The sequence below is a fragment of the Lathyrus oleraceus genome, chromosome 5 (assembly GCF_024323335.1).
Source record: "Lathyrus oleraceus cultivar Zhongwan6 chromosome 5, CAAS_Psat_ZW6_1.0, whole genome shotgun sequence".
In the NCBI taxonomy this organism is placed as follows: Eukaryota; Viridiplantae; Streptophyta; class Magnoliopsida; order Fabales; family Fabaceae; genus Lathyrus; species Lathyrus oleraceus.
The window spans coordinates 614,976,160-614,996,178 of NC_066583.1; the positions used below are offsets into that span (position 1 = coordinate 614,976,160).

Below are 20,019 nucleotides of genomic sequence, written 5' to 3' on the forward strand. Positions count from 1 at the left end.
AGGTTCGTTGTGGAAAACATGATAGCAAGCTACATTTCACCACAGTTGGAACTTTCAACTATGGTGAAATATCAGCCAACCCACTTTTCACCATAGTTAGAAGTTCCAACTGTGGTGAAAATTCAATCAGCCTAATTTTTTTATTTTTTCCACATGCTTTGACTGACTACATCGAGAACTTTCATCATAATATAGAATATCAAATATTTATAACACAACAACAACAACAAGAACAAGAAGAACAAAAATAACAAGAACAAGAACAACAACAACATTAATGGAATCATTAAACATTAAATCTCAACAACAACACAACAACAACAAAACAAAATCATCACAATTGTTAAATATTAATTCTTAACAAAACAAAAAGAAATAAAATCATTAAACATTAAATTTAAAAAACAACAACATTAAACATTTTATCTTACACAACAACAACAACTAACATTGTTAACTTGAATCCATGTTTTTCTTGCCTCATTCAAGTTGGAGAACATATGATGGAGTTCCGAGACTTGTTTCGTTGAAGGTTTCTAGGGAAGAAAATGATCAGATTTTGAAGTTTTTTGTGGATATGAATATTTTTGGGTTTTTGGTGTTGAAGTTGTTGAAGTTGTTGAAGATTTTAAAAGATTATGGGTTTTCTTAGTTAAGGGTGGGTTGAGATTCTTGAATTTCTTGGTAAAGATGAATGGATGAATTTGAGGGTAATTCTTAGTTGAAACAAATGGAGGTACGGGGAGAATGAGTTGTGCGATGGAAAATAAGAGAGAGGTTGTGATGAGTAAAATGAGCAGTTACCCATTCTTTTGATGAGACCTTGATTTGAGAAATGCTCAAAAACAGTTTGTGAATGGCTAATGAGGAGCGGACACAAGGTGAGGTGGATAGAGATGGAGATAAGGTTGGGGAGATTTTTATAATTGAAAGAAACTAAAGTTGCAACACGTGTAAAATTTAGCTGACATTGGTGGTGCATGACACACACTTGTTAGAGCTAGAGAAACAGTGGAAAACCTTGATAAGTGAAAAGCCAAATTTTGACTAAGAGAAAAAAGTGGATCAGAGTATATTCAACTAATACCATATTAAAAGGTGCATATTTTGCACTCAATCCGATTAGGAAAACCCATATGGAAAGAAAAGAAAGGAAGAAAAAAATAAGGGAATTTCTTATGGCATCTTATAGGGTGAAAAAACACCCTATGGAAAATCGAAATTGCCCCTCAGATTCCGAAGATACATCTTCGGATGTACCGTGCACCAACGTTATGGTGCACCAAATAAGTTCCATCCTAGATGAATAATATAAATTTTTTTGGAGATGCATCTCCAGATATTTTTAATAAATATAATGATACACTACGCCAAAAATGACTTTTAACAGCGCATCTTAGACAGCGCTTTTAAAAGAAAGCGCTGTCTAAGGTTAAAATTAAAATAAAACACGGAAAATGTTCCAAAAAATTAATGAAAGCGCTGTCTAAGGGGGGGTCTTAGACAGCGCTTTCTAAAAGCGCTGTCTAAGACCCCCCCTTAGACAGCGCTTTTAGAAAGCGCTTTTAAATATAGACTTTAGACAGCGCTTTTGATAAAGCGCTGTCTAAAGTCTTTAAATTAAAAAAAAAATTAAAACCAAAAGCGCTGTCTAAGGGGGGTTTAGAAAGCGCTTTTAACACCACGCCTCTTCTAAATTCTAAAACCAACTTTTCCCTCAGCCGCCCTTGCTTTCCATTCGATCTCACCTCTTACTTACTTCCTTTTCCCTTTCCCATCTCATCGGTCAGTCTATTTCTCCATTTTCATTTCATTATTTCTATTTATCATTCAATCAGTTTTAATCATCGTTTTCGCTTGGATCTGAATCAAAACCCTAAAATTGAAATCACCACTCTTTCTGTGAGATTGCTGCCGAATTTTATCATTATTTTGTTTTCTTACGATTGATTATGGAAATTCTACCAAATTGAATTATCAATTTGTTTGTGTCTCACATGCATATATTGATCTAGGTTTTCTTATGCGTAACTTTTGTGCCTGTTGTTTATTTCATAGGTGCTAGCGATGTCGACTCCTGCTAGGAAGAGACTGATGAGAGATTTTAAGAGGCTGCAACATGATCCACCTGCAGGAATCAGTGGTGCGCCTCAGGATAACAACATCATGCTGTGGAATGCTGTCATATTTGGGTGAGTTCGATTCATAATTGTAGAAAGATGCATAGGATTATGTATGTACTTGTATAATTTTGTCACTTTTTGTTTTTATTTTATTTCACTTTCTTTAAGTATGAATGGATAAGCAATTTCTGCTTTCTTGTCTGCTTTGGATTGCAGTCCTGATGATACTCCATGGGATGGAGGTGAGTCAGTTCTTTACTACAGCTCCTCTCTGTAAACTTAATTAGGTTATTTAGCCATCTTGTGTATTTCTAAGTATTTTTATCTTATAATTTTTGGTTAATAATGTTTTTGCTTTATTAATCTAGTATCTTGTTGCAGGGAATTGGGTCAAACTGGTGGAGGGACTGGTACACTATATAACCCCCCATTCTCTTGATTTTTGATAATTCACACTGTTTGCTTTTATGTTGTTGTTTTGATATTTCATTGGCTATTCAAATTGATTAACTATATCTTAAGATTATCCATCCATGCTGGAGTAGTTGAATTTAATGAATTATAATTTTTGAATCAGCTGATCATTGAAGAATATAATGGAGAGTTTTCTTCCACTTGTTCTTTGAATGAAGATATTTAGGTTCTGCTGTTAAACTAAAATGAGAATTTGATTATGAATTATACTTTGGTGGCGACTACCTCCACAGACTTTGTTAGCCAATTCATAAAAATACCCGTCCTAATATAATTGAGCCAGTAGACCAATTCACACACATTAAGCAATACGTATAAATGGGAGAGTAATTTTATCATAAATATTAAGTGTCAGATATTGAGTTGGGAGTGATGCAAGTAGTATTACTTAGATGGTACAATTGGAAAAAGTAATTAATGTTGAATTGAATGTATAAATGGGGGTAAGTTAGGTGGTGGCTATTTTGAATGATGCGCAAACATAAGTTGTAACATTTCTTTGAAATCATTATCAACTTGTTTTATTGGCAGGTCCTGTTAACAACATGGGGCTGGAGATGTTATCCAGCATGTTTGGTGGACTTGGAGCTGGTAGCCTAGCTGTTCCAAATAGATCAAATGGTTAGCATTGTAGTCTTCTATTTCTCTCAATATATTTCAGTTTGTGCTAATCTGTTGCTCCTGATACTATTTAAGAATTAGGCTATCTTTGTATATTTAGTTCATTATGGCACCTAATGGAACGAACAGGATGGTTTAGTGTGGAATAGAATAAAATAAAGTTACCATTTAATGTTTGTATATTTTAAGATGAAGCGGAAGAAAAGACATGTTCTATCTCATATCTCCCAATAAAAATAGGAAGAATAGTGAGGTATTGGATGGAATGAAATGTATGCGATCTTGTTTCACTCTAATTTTAACAGTACAAGTAGGGAGACATACATATTATGGCTTCATTCCATTTCTACAAGTCTTCATTTTAATTTTTGTAACTGGGTCTTCAATTAAAAAAAATCTAATCGGTTCTTGCTTATGAAGAAATCATACAAGTTTCTAAGAGTATGTTGAATTCAGGGAGCCTATTAGAAATTTTGAAACTGTAGGGACCATTAAAATTTGACAGTTCGGTCCCAATTTTCAAAATATCAGATTTGATCCTTTGCTTTTATGAAGTTTCATCCCATGGATATTTTTGAATCACGGTGACCCAATTATAAACTTCCAAACATACGAATCTTATAAAAAGATTTTTAAATAAATAGTCTGGGTGGGGACCTACTAATGAATTTGGCTTAGATTTTGTACTGCTCACTGACTTTTGCCTTCTCAGAGCCACCGGAGCAATTGTATGCTACCCAACTTTCACAACTTCAAGAGATGGGATTCTTCGACACACAAGAGAACATTAGGGCTCTCATTGCCACTTCAGGGAATGTTCATGCAGCCGTTGAACGCCTTTTGGGGAATTCTGGTCAGTAGAAGATAATTCAGCAAATTGCTTTTTTTTCTCTACTGCAGCAGACTTTGGAGGTTGACCACTATGTTCAAGTGCCTTGTTGGGTATTTAAATAAAATCAGAAATCTGTCCAAATTATAGTGGTCAGAGCTGAAATGGTGTAGATTATATACATTGTTACTGTGCATTTTATACAAAGGATCAAGTGGACGAAATCAAAGAGGAGTGGTGTCAATTCATGATAGAGCTCAATGTTTGTTCATAAATTTGTGTAATTAATGTGTACATTTGTAGTATATGTAATGACTTGTAAATGTGTACATAAATTTGTATATATTTTGATACATTTAAGGCAAAATTGGTTTGAATTGGTATATATATATATATTTGTTAGCCAAAAATTGGTAGAAAAAAGGCCAAAATGGCATATATAAAATGTGATAATTGTCTGTCAAATTCTGGTTTATAAACCTGGAAAAAATGTGGTTTAAAACAAAAGCTTCAAAAATTTTCGTATACCTTAGACAGCGCTTTTGTAAAAAGCGCTGTCTAAGGGGGGGATTAGAAAGCGCTTTAGGCAAAAGCGCTGTCTAAGGGGGGGGCTTAGACAGCGCTTTTTGAAAAGCGCTGTCTAAGGTATACCTAAAAAAATTAAAATAGGAGGGTCTTAGAAAGCGCTTTTGGCCAAAGCGCTGTCTAAGGGGGGGGGCTTAGACAGCGCTTTTAAGATTTAAAAAAGCGCTGTCTAAACCTTTAGCAGCGGAGGTTTAGACAGCGCTTTAAAGCGCTGTCTAAGGCTAAAAAAAGCGCTGTCTAAGGTCTTGTTTGTTGTAGTGATAGTTGATCAACTCAGTGGACATTCTGGAGATGCATCTTCAGAAGTTTGGGGCGGGATTTTGAAATTTGTTGACACTTTTATATGTCAGATATTTACAGAGATGCATCTCCAAAATAATTTGATAAAACACAGAGTTGCATGATCACACAACCATACTTGTTTTTCACCAAAAACCATCCATTCTCAATCCACATTTTCACTCCAAATCTTCAATCTTGTGTTTCATCACATCAAAGGGAGCAAAAGAAGTTGGAATTTCAAGTAAACATAATTTATTTCAAGCTTCATTGCTCACATTAAGCTTGTTTTCTTTTTGAAAAAACGTGTGTTTATTCCATTTTCGGAACGAGTATGAACTCATTCGGAAATGTATTTTCGGTATCTGCATGTGTTCATATTTTCAACTTTGTTTACATAATTAGCACTTATTTATTATATTGTGGTAATTGTTTTCATTAGATATGGTGATCCCTGATGTTTTCCTAAAAAAAGTTATGTCTCCCAATGTCAAAGGTGTTGTTGTGAAGGCAGTAGATGTTGGAAACCAATTTAAAAATGAGCATGAGTTAATTTCGTGATCACATGCTTCAATAGATTCATACAGAGGCCTCCAAAATGGGATTTGGTGTGGTTATCGGAAGGTCCGATAATGGTTCGGATAGAAGACGTGCTTTTGTGATAATGACGTGTGAAACAAACGGGAAATATAGACCTCATCTCCAGAATTTTAAACGAGACCACAGCGGTTCAAGAAAATGTGAGTGTCCCTTTAAAAAATATGACTTAATTAAATCGTAAACTTGGTCACTTTCTTTAAAATGTTTAAGGGAGTTTTTCAAAATTGGGTAAACAAACTACCAACTAGGAATTTCTCATAATAAAACAGCCCAATCGAAATTGGAACCCTACAGCGGTGCGGATGCGTTTTAGAATTGCACTCAGATATGAAAAATTCGGTCAACAATTATGATTCTAAGACCATTCAAATAGTAGAAACAAAAAAGAAATGAATGAAGTTGCTTAAATGGAGGAGAATAGGACCACGAGAAAACTTTAAAATACATTTATATTATTGTGTTTTTCACAAAAGGTTGAACACTTTTTATATAATTAAAAGTTATCCAATATTAAAAACTATAAATTATAAAATTTTAATATTTATAGAATTGAGGGTTATTAAGTCATATATGAGAGCCATCCATGTGAGTCTCTAGTTTTTTTCTTTTTTAAATTCATACACAAATTTGTTTACTCGACTTTAATTAAGTTCAAATATATTAAATAATTATGTAATATTTTAATAACATTTTATTCATTTTTAAAAACCTTTTATAATATATTTAAATTATAAAAGAATTTTTTTTTCTAAATTTTAACCTGCATACATTAATAATTTAAGGTGGTAGATTTTACCTGCACTTCAGTCTATGAATAATCAAAAAATTTAGATTCTACTATGTCGTCCACTCCCATTTTTTTTTCATGTACGAATCTTAACATAAATTTTTATATTTTTAAATTTAAAAAATACGGTAATCACCGCTTTAATTATTTTTTGTGGGGCATCTCGTTTGGTACTCCTAACATAAGCTATGCTTGTCGGTAAAATCAAAACATAATTCAGGGTATATTGAAGGCAAAAAATTGTACCATAGATCAAACAAAGAAGAATTCAACTAACATATGGCTCATAGCAATTTTCAACGGTAATGATGTCCATCATTATAAAAAGAAAAGTCAAAATGGATTATTATAAAAGGGTCAGTCCATCAAATTCGATAATCTTTAAAATTAGAGTTTAGATTTTTCAAATCTTATTCGATTCCTTTAAAAACTCGCAATTCATTAGAATTATATTTTATAAAGGATAGGAATACGTTAGATTTGCATAACTATAAATTTAAAAACTTATATTAATATTTAATCGGTCTTATTATATATTTTTCAATAGTGTAGTGGTAACTAAATTCATATTTTAAGTGATAGAGGTGGAATTTAGATATCATATCATTCCACAAGTCATATGATTTAAATATTTTGGATATGTAATACAAAACGGTAGAGAAATAGAATGGGATGTAAGCCATCAAATTCAAACTGGATGATTGAAATGGAGGAGTATTTCAGGGATTTTTGTGACATAAAGGTACTGTTCAAGTTGCTGAAGGGAAATTTTTATCGAACTACGATAAAATCTGTAATATTGTATGAGACAAAATGTTAGGTGCTTGAGAATCAACACGATAATAAACTATGTGTAGCAAAGATGAGAATGTTGTGTTGAATGTGTTGTCAGACTAGACAAAATAAGATTAGAAATGAAAATACTAGAGAGTATTGGAGTATCACCTATAGTAGAAAATATCATGGAAAATAGATTTTGGTGGTTTAGGCATGTTGAGAGAAGATTTAAAGATATTGTGGTAAAGAGAGCAGATCAAATGGATATGGGTCAAATAGCTGGAGGTAGAGGAATACCTAGGAACACTCTAAAAGATTATTAACAAAGATCTTGAGATTAAAAATTAGGATAAAAACATGTCCTTAAATATAATTATGGCAGAAGTTGATCCATGTAACCGACTCCCCTTAGTATGATAGATTTTGTTGTTGTTGTTGTCTCGATGAAAAATAACACATTGATATTTCTCTATTCAATTTTAAATATTATGTAATAATATAATAAAATTAATTTTTAATTATTTTATATTTTATTTTACAATTTATTTATATTATATTAGTTTTTCTTATTTTAAATATTTGAATATTATTTTATATAATTTAAACATATACTTTATTTATAAACATTTATATTATTCATAAAAAATAATATACTATTTAAAAATATATTACATTTTAAATAATATATTTTTATATTATATAATTTTTATTATCATTTTTGTATAAATAATTCAATTAGGATCGAATAGCTCAAAACTTTCATATTATATGTTTTTTTTCACGACCTTATAAAATCCAAGGTCCATGATAACCAATTTATTTACATAGAGTAGTCCCTTTTGCCGATTCTAATTATAAATGCATTTTAACATTTTGTCAATAGAACCTAATTATTTTCTTCATAATTGCACCGTCTGACTTAGGGTATCATAGTCAAACTTGCAATATGTCTAAATTTTTAAAATAGGATGCTCTGTCCCAATTTTCAAAATAGGATGCTCAAATTGTAATCTTGCTAGGTACAATAACTTCATGATGAGTACAAGATCGCTTTGCCAACTCTATATAAAGGATATACAAACTTCAATCTCACAATAACTATCTACTCTTTCTACTCTAATTTCAATGACTCTCATATCAAATCTTGTTTTTCTATCTTCCATTTTCCTTTTCAACGTTATGAACATTCCATTCTTGATCACAAACGCTCAATCCTCATGCAACGGACCATGCAAAACTCTCAATGATTGTTCTGGTCAACTCATTTGCATCCATGGCAAATGCAACGATGACCCGGACGTTGGGACACACACATGCAACAACCCGTCACCATCACCACCGAGCGGTGGTGGTGGTGGCGGCGGCAACTGCCAGTCCTCCGGAACCCTACAATGCAAAACAAAAACATACCCTCAATATAGATGCTCTCCACCAGTTTCGTCTTCTACGCAAGCAGTACTCACTTTTAACGATTTCAGTGAAGGTAAATAAACTATACGAATTTATCATAACCAACTTTTAACGATATTAAACTATATCTTGCTAATTATTCTGAAACCATTTGTAACAGGTGGAGATGGAGGAGGTCCGTCTGAATGTGATAATCGATACCATGACAACTCAGAAAGAGTGGTAGCACTTTCAACTGGTTGGTACAAGGGAGGTTCGAGATGTGGAAAAATGATTAGAATCACGGCGAGGAACGGGAAGAGTACGACGGCAAAAGTGGTGGACGAATGTGATTCAGTGAATGGGTGTGATGCTGAACACGCAGGTCAGCCGCCATGTCATAACAATATTGTGGATGGATCTGTGGCTGTGTGGAATGCGTTGGGATTGAATACAGATGTGGGTGTTGAGCAAGTTACTTGGTCAATGACATGAATGAAAGAAACCTTATAAATATATGCATGCAACGTGTATGGGCTAATTAATAAGAATAAGCTTAGTATGTACACCTTGTGCTTCTGGGTAGTTTTTAATAAACTCATTTTGCTATTGTGAAAATAAATAAACAAGAATAAGCTTGATTTGCATAATGTAAACTGAGCCTGGCTTCTGATTGTTTATTTTATTTCCTTCATCCTTTGTTTTTTCTATTGCAATTAATAATGGATCCAAATCTTAAAAACACCGTATAACCCAATTCAGACACTAAATCAAATATATATATATATATATATATATATATATATATATATATATATATATATATATATATATATATATATATATATTAATAAGAATGTGTATTTTATATGAGAATCAAAAGAATAATTCTCAATCTTTTAATTTGAAGTATGGTTTCAGATGGTTTTTCAAAGTCTTGCGTTGAGTATGACTCATATTATTGAGATAATTATGGATTATTGAGAGAATTATGGGTTGTTGAGATAACTATAAGTTGTTGAGAGAATATCTTATATTGTTGAGATGATAATGGGTAGAGATAATTGTTTGTTGAGGGAAACTAGGGATTAAGATTTTAGATAAACTAAAACCTCGTATTATATCTATCTATCTATCTATCTATCTATCTATATATATATATATATATATATATATATATATATATATATATATATGTGTGTGTGTGTGTGTGTGTGTGTGTGTGTGTGTGTGTGTGTGTGTGTGTGTGTGTGTGTGTCTTGTAACACTGTAATCTATATGTAATTCACATAACGTAAATAAAAGGAATTATAGTTACTTTATAGTAGCATACATAGACAACTTGGTTGAACTACGTGAACAAAGCGTTTGCGTGTGTTTCTCTTTACTGTGATCTATATTCGCAGTTCTGTTCTAATAATGGATGTCAGTGCCTAGTTTACAGAAGGTACTTCATGATGAGAAACTGACAGTTATCGCAACCATTGATTGGAACGAGATGGAGGAGAAAGTTGCAGGTTTGATAAGACTTTGCTTTTCTAATGACATGATAAATCATATCGTGGACCTCACAACTCTAAAGGATGTCTGAGAAAAATTGGAAAATCAGTACATGTCAAAGACGCACTTGAACAGATTGTTCGTGAAGCGGTATCTCAATAGCCTAAAGATGCAGGAAGGAGGCAATTTGAAGGCTCATGTCAACGCTTTCAACAACATCCTCGATGATTTGACACAGCTTGGTGTGAAGGTTGACGATGAGGATAAATGCATTATTTAGTTGTGCTATTTACCAAGCTCTTATGATCACTTGGTGACCACTCTCACATACGGGAAGGAAATAATCACGATGGATTTTATTTCTTCTACTATTCTATAACACGCACAACATCGCCAAAGTGTAGAGGAAGCTCGATGAAGGTTTGTTTATGAAGGAAGGTCAAGACCGTGGCAGAGGAAATGGTAAGATAATGAGTTATGGAAAGAAAAAGAGGTTCAAGTCCAAGGACAGAAAAACAACAGAATGATATGGTTGCAAGAAAATTGGCCATTAGAAGAGGGATTGTCCAAACAAGTCAGGAAACAGTAGCTCAACAAATGTAGTTCAATCGGATGGCTCTTGTAGTGAAAAGGATTTGTTTTGCGTTTCATCTACATAATGCACTGATGCACGACTTCTTGATACTGGTTGCTCCTACCATATGATGTCGCACCGGGAATGGTTCAACTCTTTTAAATCAAGTGATTTTGGTTTTGTGTATTTAGGTGATGATAAAACTTGTACCATTACTGGAAAACAGAAAATTAAAATTTCTTTGATGATGGTGGTGTGCGCATGTTAAGTGAGGTGCATTATGTTCCAGAATCGAGGAAGAATTTGATTTCTCTAGGTACTCTTCAAACAAATGGTTATTCATTTCGGTCAGATGGATATAAAGACAACATGAGGATTAGCAAGGGTGCAATGACAATGATGACGATAAGGAGAACTGCATGAAACATTTATAAGTTGTTAGAAGGCACAATTATGGATGATGTAGCATCGATTGGAACTGATAATGATGCAACCAAAATATGGAACATGTGCTTGGGTCATCTCAGTGAATGTGGAATGATGGAACTACATAAGAGGAATTTGCTAAAGGGTGCTCTCAGTTGCACAATTGGATTGTGCAAGTATTGTGTTCTTGGGAAACAATGCAGAGTTTGTTTCCAGACCAGGCAACACAAGACCAAAGGAATCTTATACTATGTCTATTCTGATGTCTGGGGGATTATAAAATAGCCCTCCGTTGGAGATTCCAAGTACTTTATGACATTCATTGATGATTTTTCTCATAAGATATGGGTTTATTTCATGAAATATAAATCTGAGGTGTTTTCCAAGTTCAAACTATGGAAGGCGGAGCTTGATAGCCATATAGGAATAAAATAAAGTATTTGTGGTCTGATGATGGAGCTTATTATACAGACTAGAAGTCCATGCATTTATGTGAGGAGAATAGAATCCAGAGGCACTTTTCTGTGAGGAAGACACCACAATATAATGGTGTTGCAGAGAGGATGAATAAGACTCTAATGGAGAAGGCAATGTGCCTTCAGTTGAATCTTGGTCTTTCAAAAGGTTTTTGGGCAACATCACTCAATATGTCATGTTATCTAGTCAACAGATTACACAGGCTTCATTGGATGGAAAATTTGCAGAGGAGGTGAGGACAAATAACCCCATTGATCTAAGTAGTTTGAGGATTTTGGGGTGTCCAATATATGTGCATATTTCCAATGAGGATTGGTCTAAACTTGAATCCAAGTCAAAACACTGCATCTTTATTGGCTACAATGTGTGAAGGGGTACAAGTTATGGGATCTGGTTAAAAGGAAGTTGGTTGTCATCAGAGACTTTATATTTGATGAGCAATCAATGTTAAAACACTGAGATGTAACTCTTGTGCTAGATACTGATGTAGAAAGTTCCAGTTAGGACAACATTCAGGTGGATATTGAGGAGCCACTAGTGAGTCCAAGACAAATTGTAGCCTAACAATAGGATGAACCAAACTCATATTCAGGTGGAGTACAAGACTATACACTTGTGTATGATAGGGAGCCCTATCGTATTACACCTTCAGTCAGATATAAGTTTGAAAACTTAACAGTATGTGCTCTTCTTACCAGTTCAGAGACCCTTCTACCTTTCGAAAGGCTATGGCTAGCCAGGAGAAAGATAAGTGGATGAATGATATGGTGGAGGAGATGGAATCCTTGAAAAAGAATGAGACATGGGATCTTGTTCAACTGCCACAGGGAAAAAGAGTTATTGGTTGTAAGTGGATGTACAAGAAAAAACCAACAATAATAGAAAAAGAAGGGGGAAGTTAAAGGATTGCCTAGTTGCAAAGGGGTATTCACATCATAAGGGGATTGATCAAGATGAGCTTTTCAGTCCGGTCATTAGACACACTTCTATCATAGCAGTATTGGCCCTAGTAGCCAACAGGAATATGATTTTAGAGTAGATGGATGTGAGAACAACTTTCCTCCATGGTAATCTAGAGAGCCAAATCTACATGGAGCAGCCAGAGGGAATCAATGATACTGGACATAGCAGACTTGTTTGCAAATTGAAGAGGTGTTTGTATGGCTTGAAGTAGTCTCCAAGGGAGTTGTACAAGCATTTTGATTCATACATGCTCCGAATTGGCTATAGAAGATGTGATTGTGATTGTTGTGTTTATGGGAGGAGTCTTGATGATGGCTCTTTTATTTTCCTGTTACTTCATGTTGATGATATATTGATTGTTGTCAACCATTTACATGATGTAAATGAGTTGAAAACCAAGTTGGGTAAGGAGTTTGATAAGGATATGGGTGTTGCAAAGAATATTCTTGGGATGGAAATTTACAGGGACCGAGGAGCTAATAAATTATGGTTTTCTCATAAAAGCTATGTTAAATGTATTTTGAGTAGATTTGACATGAGCAAAGCAAAGCCCGAGAGTACTCCATTGGCGAATCATTTTAAGCTCTCTTTTGATCAATGTTTAAACACAGACTCAGAGATTGAAGATATGTCTAAAATTCGTTATCCCATTGCAGTTGGTTGTTTGATACATGATATGGTTTGCATTATACCGGATTTGATACAAGCAGTTAGTCAAGTGTGCAAGTTCATGTCCAAGCCAGAGAAGAAACATCGGGAAGTCGTCAAGTGGATCCTAAGGTACTTGAAGGATACAATAGATCATGGTATCATGTTCAGCAAGGAGCAGGGTGTTCCATCAATTGTGGGATATGTGGATTCTGACTATGCAAATGATCAAGATGATAGGAGGCTTACAACATGGTATGTCTTTACTCTTGCGTGAGGCCTATATGTTGGAAGTCATCAGTTCAATCCATAATAGCTATGTCTACAGCTGAGGCAGAATACATGGCAGTAGCTGAAACTGTCAAGGAAGCATAATGGCTTACAGGGTTTGTGAAAGAGTTAGGTGTTGAGCAATGTGGAGTTCAGTTGCATAGTGATAGTCAAAGTGTTATCTATTTGGCGAACAACCAGGTGTATCATGCTAAAATCAAACATATTGATGTGAGGTTCTATAAGATCAGGGAGTTGTTGGCGTCTAGACATATATTAGTTCAGAAAGTTTACAGTTAAAAGAATGCAGCTGATATGTTGACCAAGTCAGTCGCTAGTGACAAGTTAAAACATTGTTTGGACATATTACATATTTCTCAATGTTAAGTAGGAGGTGTACCTCCTCAGTTTCTAGGACAAATCGTTATGCAAGAAGTATCCATAGGGGTTTGATATTCGACAAGGTGGAGATTGTTGAATATGGCTCATATTGTTGAGATAATTATGATTGTTGAGATAAATATGAGATGTTGAGAGTATAACTCATATTGTTGAGATGATTATGGATTGTTGAGATAACTATAGATTGATAAGAGAGTAACTTATATGTTGAGATAATTATGGATAGAGGTGGTTGTTTTTTGAGGAAAATTAGGGATTAAGGTTTTAAATAAACTAAAACCTTATATATATATATATATATATATATATCTTTTAACAATGTAATCTATATGCAATTCAGAAGATATAAATAAAATAAACTATAACTATTCTATAGTAGCATAAGTATGCAATTTAGCCGAACTGCATGAACAAAGTTTTTGTGTGTATTTTTCTTTACTCTAATTTGTATTCTAAACAAAATTCTTGTGTGTATTCTCTTTACTCTAATTCGTATTCGCGTTTCTGTTCTAACATCGCTTGGAGAAAACATAAAAATGGACTAGAAGGGTCTTTGCTCTTGTTATCCTCTCGCGACAGCTTGTGTTTTTCCCTATTCCGTAAAGGTCATCCTCGTTGGGTTTGTTATTGCTGGTGCAATAGAATGAAGGTAAACAAAGATGAACTCTAATCTCAAATTAAACCCAAATAAAAATTCAATAATTTTTTTTTTGTGCAAGCTTAAAAATTCAAAGAATATTCATCATTTTCTTTCTTCTTCCGGATTCAAACTCATTCCTAACAACTATAGGTCAACTGATTAAGATTAACTCTAAAAGTATGGATTCAATTAGGGGTGTGCAAAAATATGGTTAACCAAATTATATGTCTAAACTGAATTGCATTGCACCATAAAATAACTAAACCACTTGAATGGTTAATGAACTGAACCATTTAAATTAACCAATTATAATTCAGTTTAAAACCGGTTCATAACTAGTTTTCTTTTATAAACTGCTTTAGTTATAATTTTTTTAATAAAAAAAAGAAAAATTATTGAGAGTGAAAAAAAATAGAAATTAAAATATTTATAATTATGAAAAATTAAAAATATTTTATTAAAAATTAAAAATAAAATTATAAAAAAAATATAGTTTTTTTAGAAAAAAATCTGAAAATAAAATATTTTGTATTCCATAAAATAAAAAATAATTCTTTTCTGAAAATAATTTTTTTTATTCATTAAAAAAATATAATTTAATTTGAAATAATTTTTTTTCAGAAAAATAAAAAATTATTGTTTTCCAAAATAAAAAAATTCTGAAAAAATATTTTTTTTTGAAAAATAAAAATTTCAGAATAAAATTATTTTTATAGTGAAATTTTTTCCCAAATTTTATGAAATATAAAAATAAAATAATTTTTTTTTTTATTTTTCTGAAAATAAAATTCGAAAAAAATTTATTCTGAATTTTTTTCCCCGAAAAATTGAAATTAAAATATTTTTTTTAAAATATTTTTTTTTGCATGAAATTTTCAAAATATCTATTCAGATTTTTTTTCAAAAAAATAAAAATTTTAAATAATTTTATAAAAGTTTTTTTAAAAAAATAAATATTTTCATTTTTTTTAAAATTAATTATTTTTTATGAAATTAAAAAAATTGATTTTGAAACAGTTCAAATTATAAAATTGGTTTATAATTGCAAACTGATTATAAACTAGTTTATAAATACAAACCGGTTATAAATTAGTTTTAAACTGAATTGAAACCATTTTAGCAATTAACTGCATTTTTTGTAAAATGGTTATTATAAACTGAACTGAACTATCACTACGCCAAAAATGACTTTTAACAGCGCATCTTAGACAGCGCTTTTAAAAGAAAGCGCTGTCTAAGGTTAAAATTAAAATAAAACACGGAAAATGTTCCAAAAAAATAATGAAAGCGCTGTCTAAGGGGGGGTCTTAGACAGCGCTTTCTAAAAGCGCTGTCTAAGACCCCCCCCCCTTAGACAGCGCTTTTAGAAAGCGCTTTTAAATATAGACCTTAGTCAGCGCTTTTGATAAAGCGCTGTCTAAAGTCTTTAAATTAAAAAAAAAAATTAAAACCAAAAGCGCTGTCTAAGGGGGGTTTAGAAAGCGCTTTGGAAAGCGCTGTCTAAGGCATACCTTAGAAAGCGCTTTCCACAAAAGCGCTGTCTAAGGTCTAATTAAAATAAAATTTCAGACTCCATTTCAATTTTCGTTCTCTGTTCTTTTGTTTTCCCTCCTGCGAACGTTGAAACCCTATCAGTTCCTCTTCTCTAGCTAAACCACAAAACGCCATAAATTCCTCTTGAAACCTAACCCTAAGCTCCAATCAAGCCAAACTGGGGAAGAACCCTAGGTTTTTCAACTTAAATTAAATGAAGCTCGTGCACGGATTCACAACTAAATCTTAGGTACCTTCGAAGTGGGGGTTTGCTCTTGCGAACGTTGAATCGAAGGTTGCAGCGCAAGGAGATCACTTGAATACGGTACGTTCTGCTCTAATGCTCTTCCTCTTCTTCCATCTTTTGAACTTGTTGTGAATTCTAGTATGCAAGCTCGAAATACGAATGATAGTGATTGCGGATAGGGATGATGAGGAGGCTGAACTCTTGTTGTTTCATACCTTCGATGTGATGTGAGGCTCTGAGCAACATTGAAGGAGAACGAGCTTTACAGTGAGGCTGAGAGAGAGAAGTGAGAGAGAAGAGAGGGTGATTTTGTAGAATTTTTGGGAGTGATGAATGGATGAAACCCTAACTGAACTATGATGCTAGCTTTTATAGACTCCAATTCGGTTACAGGTTCACATGAAATTCAGGTCAAATGTAGATTGAAATTAAGAAGTTAGTTAGAATTAATTAATGTCCGAAATTAGATGAATCAGCTTACTAGTAAGTTAATTGTCATGTTAATGCATTGTTATGAAAGTTAGTTTGAAGTTGATGTTGGAATGTTAAGTGAATTGTTAAATCTATTACGACTGCAGTTAGTTATATTTGGTATTGGATTGTTAGTGAATTGGATTAGGAAATTTCAGTGAGCGGGTTAAACTGTCATGAATGGGCTAGTGTTAGAGTTGTTAGTGATATTAGAGATGATTAGTTAATAGTTATTTAAGTGTTAATGAATGTTGGTTTTGAAGTTGAATCAGTTAGTGTTTAGGGAATTAAAGTGTTAGTTTGAAATGTTAGTTAAGTTAGTAAGTTAGTGAAAAGTAGTTAGTTGGTTAATGATAATATGATTGTTAGTTGAGTTGATTCGATAGTTAGCTATGAAACTGTTAATTATGTGTCAGGGACTGTTAGAGATTAATTAGAACAGTTTTGTTAGTAGGACTGTTATGAAATTTGAAATGTGATTCAGTTAGTTATTTAGGAAAGTTGGTTAGTCATGTTTGAATTGGCAAATAAAGTTAGTAAGTTAGTTAATATTGAATGGACAAGGTTTATTAGTGTATTTTGAAATCAGTTATTGAAATGCTAATAGGAGTTAAAGTAGTAGTTAGTGTATCAATTTAGTAACTCATGCTAGTCTGAAAAGAACAAGCTACAAAGTTTGGTGACAGGTGAATACTAGTTAGGATGTTAAATGGATTTTGGTGAATGTTAATTGAAGTTTTAGGACTGTTGTAACAGTTAGTGTGATAATTATAGATTGCTTGAGTTAGGATTGTTTGAATTGTTATTGCATTTTAGTGATTGAGTTAGTATGCTAACTTGTTAGTGATTATTATAATTGTTATGGAATTGGATGATTATTAGCAAATGATGTTAGAGCTGTTAAACTAGTATGCAATTGTGTTAATAAATTGTTAGGTAACTAATTGTGTTAGGAGAGTTAGATTAGTAGTCAAAACAGTTAGGAAAATGTGTTATGAAAAATGTTAGTTAATAAGCAATTAGTAATTAGAGGTGACATGAGTTAGAAGTCCATTGATCATGTTAGTTGAGGTTAGTATGGAAGTTAGAAATCATTATTGTGTTGATGGACGTTGCAATGATATGCTAAAGTTAATGATGCTTTGAAATCAATTTGAATGTTCATTGAAACTACTATGGAATATGGTTGGTTTATTGATTTTGAATGTTGATGTTAATTGAATTAATTCTAATTTTATTATGGTTAACTGTTTGTTGAAAATGCTATGCTAATCGGTTAGTTGCTGGTGTTACAAATGCAATGTTTAATGATAGTTGGTGATTTGGGAGTTGTTAGTTTGTGTATGTATGTATATTGAATTGTGTATGTATATGTGTATGCAATTTGATTTTCTTTATACTTGCTTGGTATGCATGATGAATTTTGAAATGCATTGCATGTTGGGGCTGTCATGACTAGGCTTGGATTTAGATGTTCAATATTGTTCAAACTTCATGTTTCCTTAGTGATTATACTTGAAGATTGAATAGGTAGTGTTTTTTCTTTTTAACTGTGAAAGTGTTGTTCATCTCACTTTCATTCTAAAGGAACAAGATTTCTCCCATAAAATGATTGAACGAACTCTAATATAGTTATAGGTATAGTTATAGGTATATTGTAATAGAAAAAGTTTGATTCTTGTAATATAAAAAATGAAAGTGATGAGGTAATTAAAGTTGGTATATTGGCGTATCGGATACGTTATTGAAGTTTATATTAACATTGGTTATGTATAGGTTTTTGAAGTTTAAAATGAATTGAACTTTATAATTGTTAGGATATTCAAAGATACTACCTTAGTTATGTATTTTCGTCTGGATTAATTGTTTACTTTAATAAGTAGGAAAACCATGGATAAAACATAGATCTGTGCCGATCGAATGACCAAAGAGTACGAGAGTGGGGTTGCGGAATTCGTTAAGTATGCTGTTCAACACGCTGAAAACCCCAGACGAATGCATTGTCCTTGCTTGCGTTGTTGTTATATTGGTAAGGTTGACGCACATGGATTGAAATCGCATTTGCTGAGGCATGGAATTGATCAAAGTTATCAGTGTTGGATATTTCATGGTGAGAAAATTAACGAGAATGTTGAATCGAGTGGAAAAAGTAATACGACCTATGCTTCATACGACAAAGACACGGAAACATACGATTGTGATCGAGTTGAAGAGATTGTAGAAGCACTGGAAGAAGATCTTCATGATTGTCCTGAAATGTTTGAGAGGATGGTAAGCGATGCAGAGAAACCGTTGTACAAAGGTTGCACTAAATTCTCAAGACTTTCTGCGGTATTAAAGTTGTACAACTTAAAGGCGGGCAATGGATGGTCGGATAAAAGTTTCACAGAGTTGTTGGCCCTTATGAGAGAAATGCTACCGGATGATAATGTTCTTCCTAATCGAACCTATGAGGCAAAAAAAATGTTGTGCTCTATTGGCATGAGCTATGATAAGATACATGCTTGTCCTAACGATTGCATTTTGTTTCGTAACGAATATGCAATGTTAACTGAGTGCCCTAAATGCGGTTTGTCTCGATATAAGAAAAGATTATCTCCCGCAAAAGTCTTATGGTATTTTCCGATAATTCCGAGATTTAGGCGCATGTTTCGTAGTGAAACCGATGCAAGACATCTTACTTGGCATGCAGATGAAAGAATTATTGATGGAAAGTATCGGCATCCGGCTGATTCACCACAGTGGTCGAAGATTGATAATGATTATCCTGAGTTTGGATCAGAAGCAAGAAACCTTCGATTGGCATTATCTACTGATGGAATGAACCCACATGGTCTTCAAAGTATCTCACATACCACATGTCCTGTGATTCTTATGATTTATAACCTACCTCCGTGGCTATGTATGAAGCGTAAGTACATGATGTTATCTATGTTAATCTCTGGGCCTAAACAACCAGGGAATGACATAGACGTATACTTGACACCTCTGATCGAAGATTTAAAGATTTTGTGGGAGAACGGTGTGGAGGTTTATGATGGATATAGGAAAGAAAGTTTCAATTTGAGGGCGATGTTGTTTGGCACAATTAATGATTTTCCAGCATACGGGAATCTATCTGGGTATAGCATTAAAGGTCAACGTGCGTGTCCTGTTTGTGAAGACGGAACCGATACGATTCGATTGGAACTTTGCCAGAAGAATGTGTTTCTCGGTCATCGTAGATTCTTACATTCTAAACATCACTACCGTGGGTGGAGAAAAGCATTCAATGGAGACACCGAACATCGTAGAGCTCCACCCGCATTGTCAGGTGAACAAGTTTTTGAAAAGGTGAAAGATGTGCGTACTGAGTTTGGCAAGCCTTTTGCACATAAGATTGTGAAAGGTGGGTGGAAGAAAAG

The 20,019-nt window shown here is 33.3% G+C and overlaps 2 protein-coding genes and 1 long non-coding RNA gene across 3 annotated transcripts; all 3 read left to right on the top strand.

Moving 5' to 3' along the window:
• Nucleotides 1-1,672: 1,672 nt before the first annotated feature.
• Nucleotides 1,673-2,439, top strand: LOC127083523 (uncharacterized). The gene is made up of 3 exons (XR_007788460.1): nucleotides 1,673-1,785; nucleotides 2,059-2,192; nucleotides 2,340-2,439. It is a non-coding gene; the product is annotated as an uncharacterized LOC127083523 (long non-coding RNA).
• A 70-nt stretch (nucleotides 2,440-2,509) lies between these two features.
• Nucleotides 2,510-4,234, top strand: LOC127083524 (ubiquitin domain-containing protein DSK2b). Its single transcript, XM_051023825.1, has 3 exons — nucleotides 2,510-2,533; nucleotides 3,129-3,218; nucleotides 3,931-4,234. Exons 2-3 carry the CDS (start codon nucleotides 3,143-3,145, stop codon nucleotides 4,077-4,079), a joined length of 225 nt encoding a protein of 74 aa, XP_050879782.1. The 5' UTR covers nucleotides 2,510-2,533; nucleotides 3,129-3,142; the 3' UTR covers nucleotides 4,080-4,234.
• A 3,849-nt stretch (nucleotides 4,235-8,083) lies between these two features.
• On the top strand, nucleotides 8,084-9,114 carry LOC127083525 (kiwellin). The gene is made up of 2 exons (XM_051023827.1): nucleotides 8,084-8,558; nucleotides 8,646-9,114. The coding sequence occupies exons 1-2, from the start codon at nucleotides 8,201-8,203 to the stop codon at nucleotides 8,957-8,959; spliced, it is 672 nt and encodes a 223-aa protein (XP_050879784.1). The 5' UTR covers nucleotides 8,084-8,200; the 3' UTR covers nucleotides 8,960-9,114.
• The last annotated feature ends 10,905 nt before the right edge of the window (nucleotides 9,115-20,019 follow it).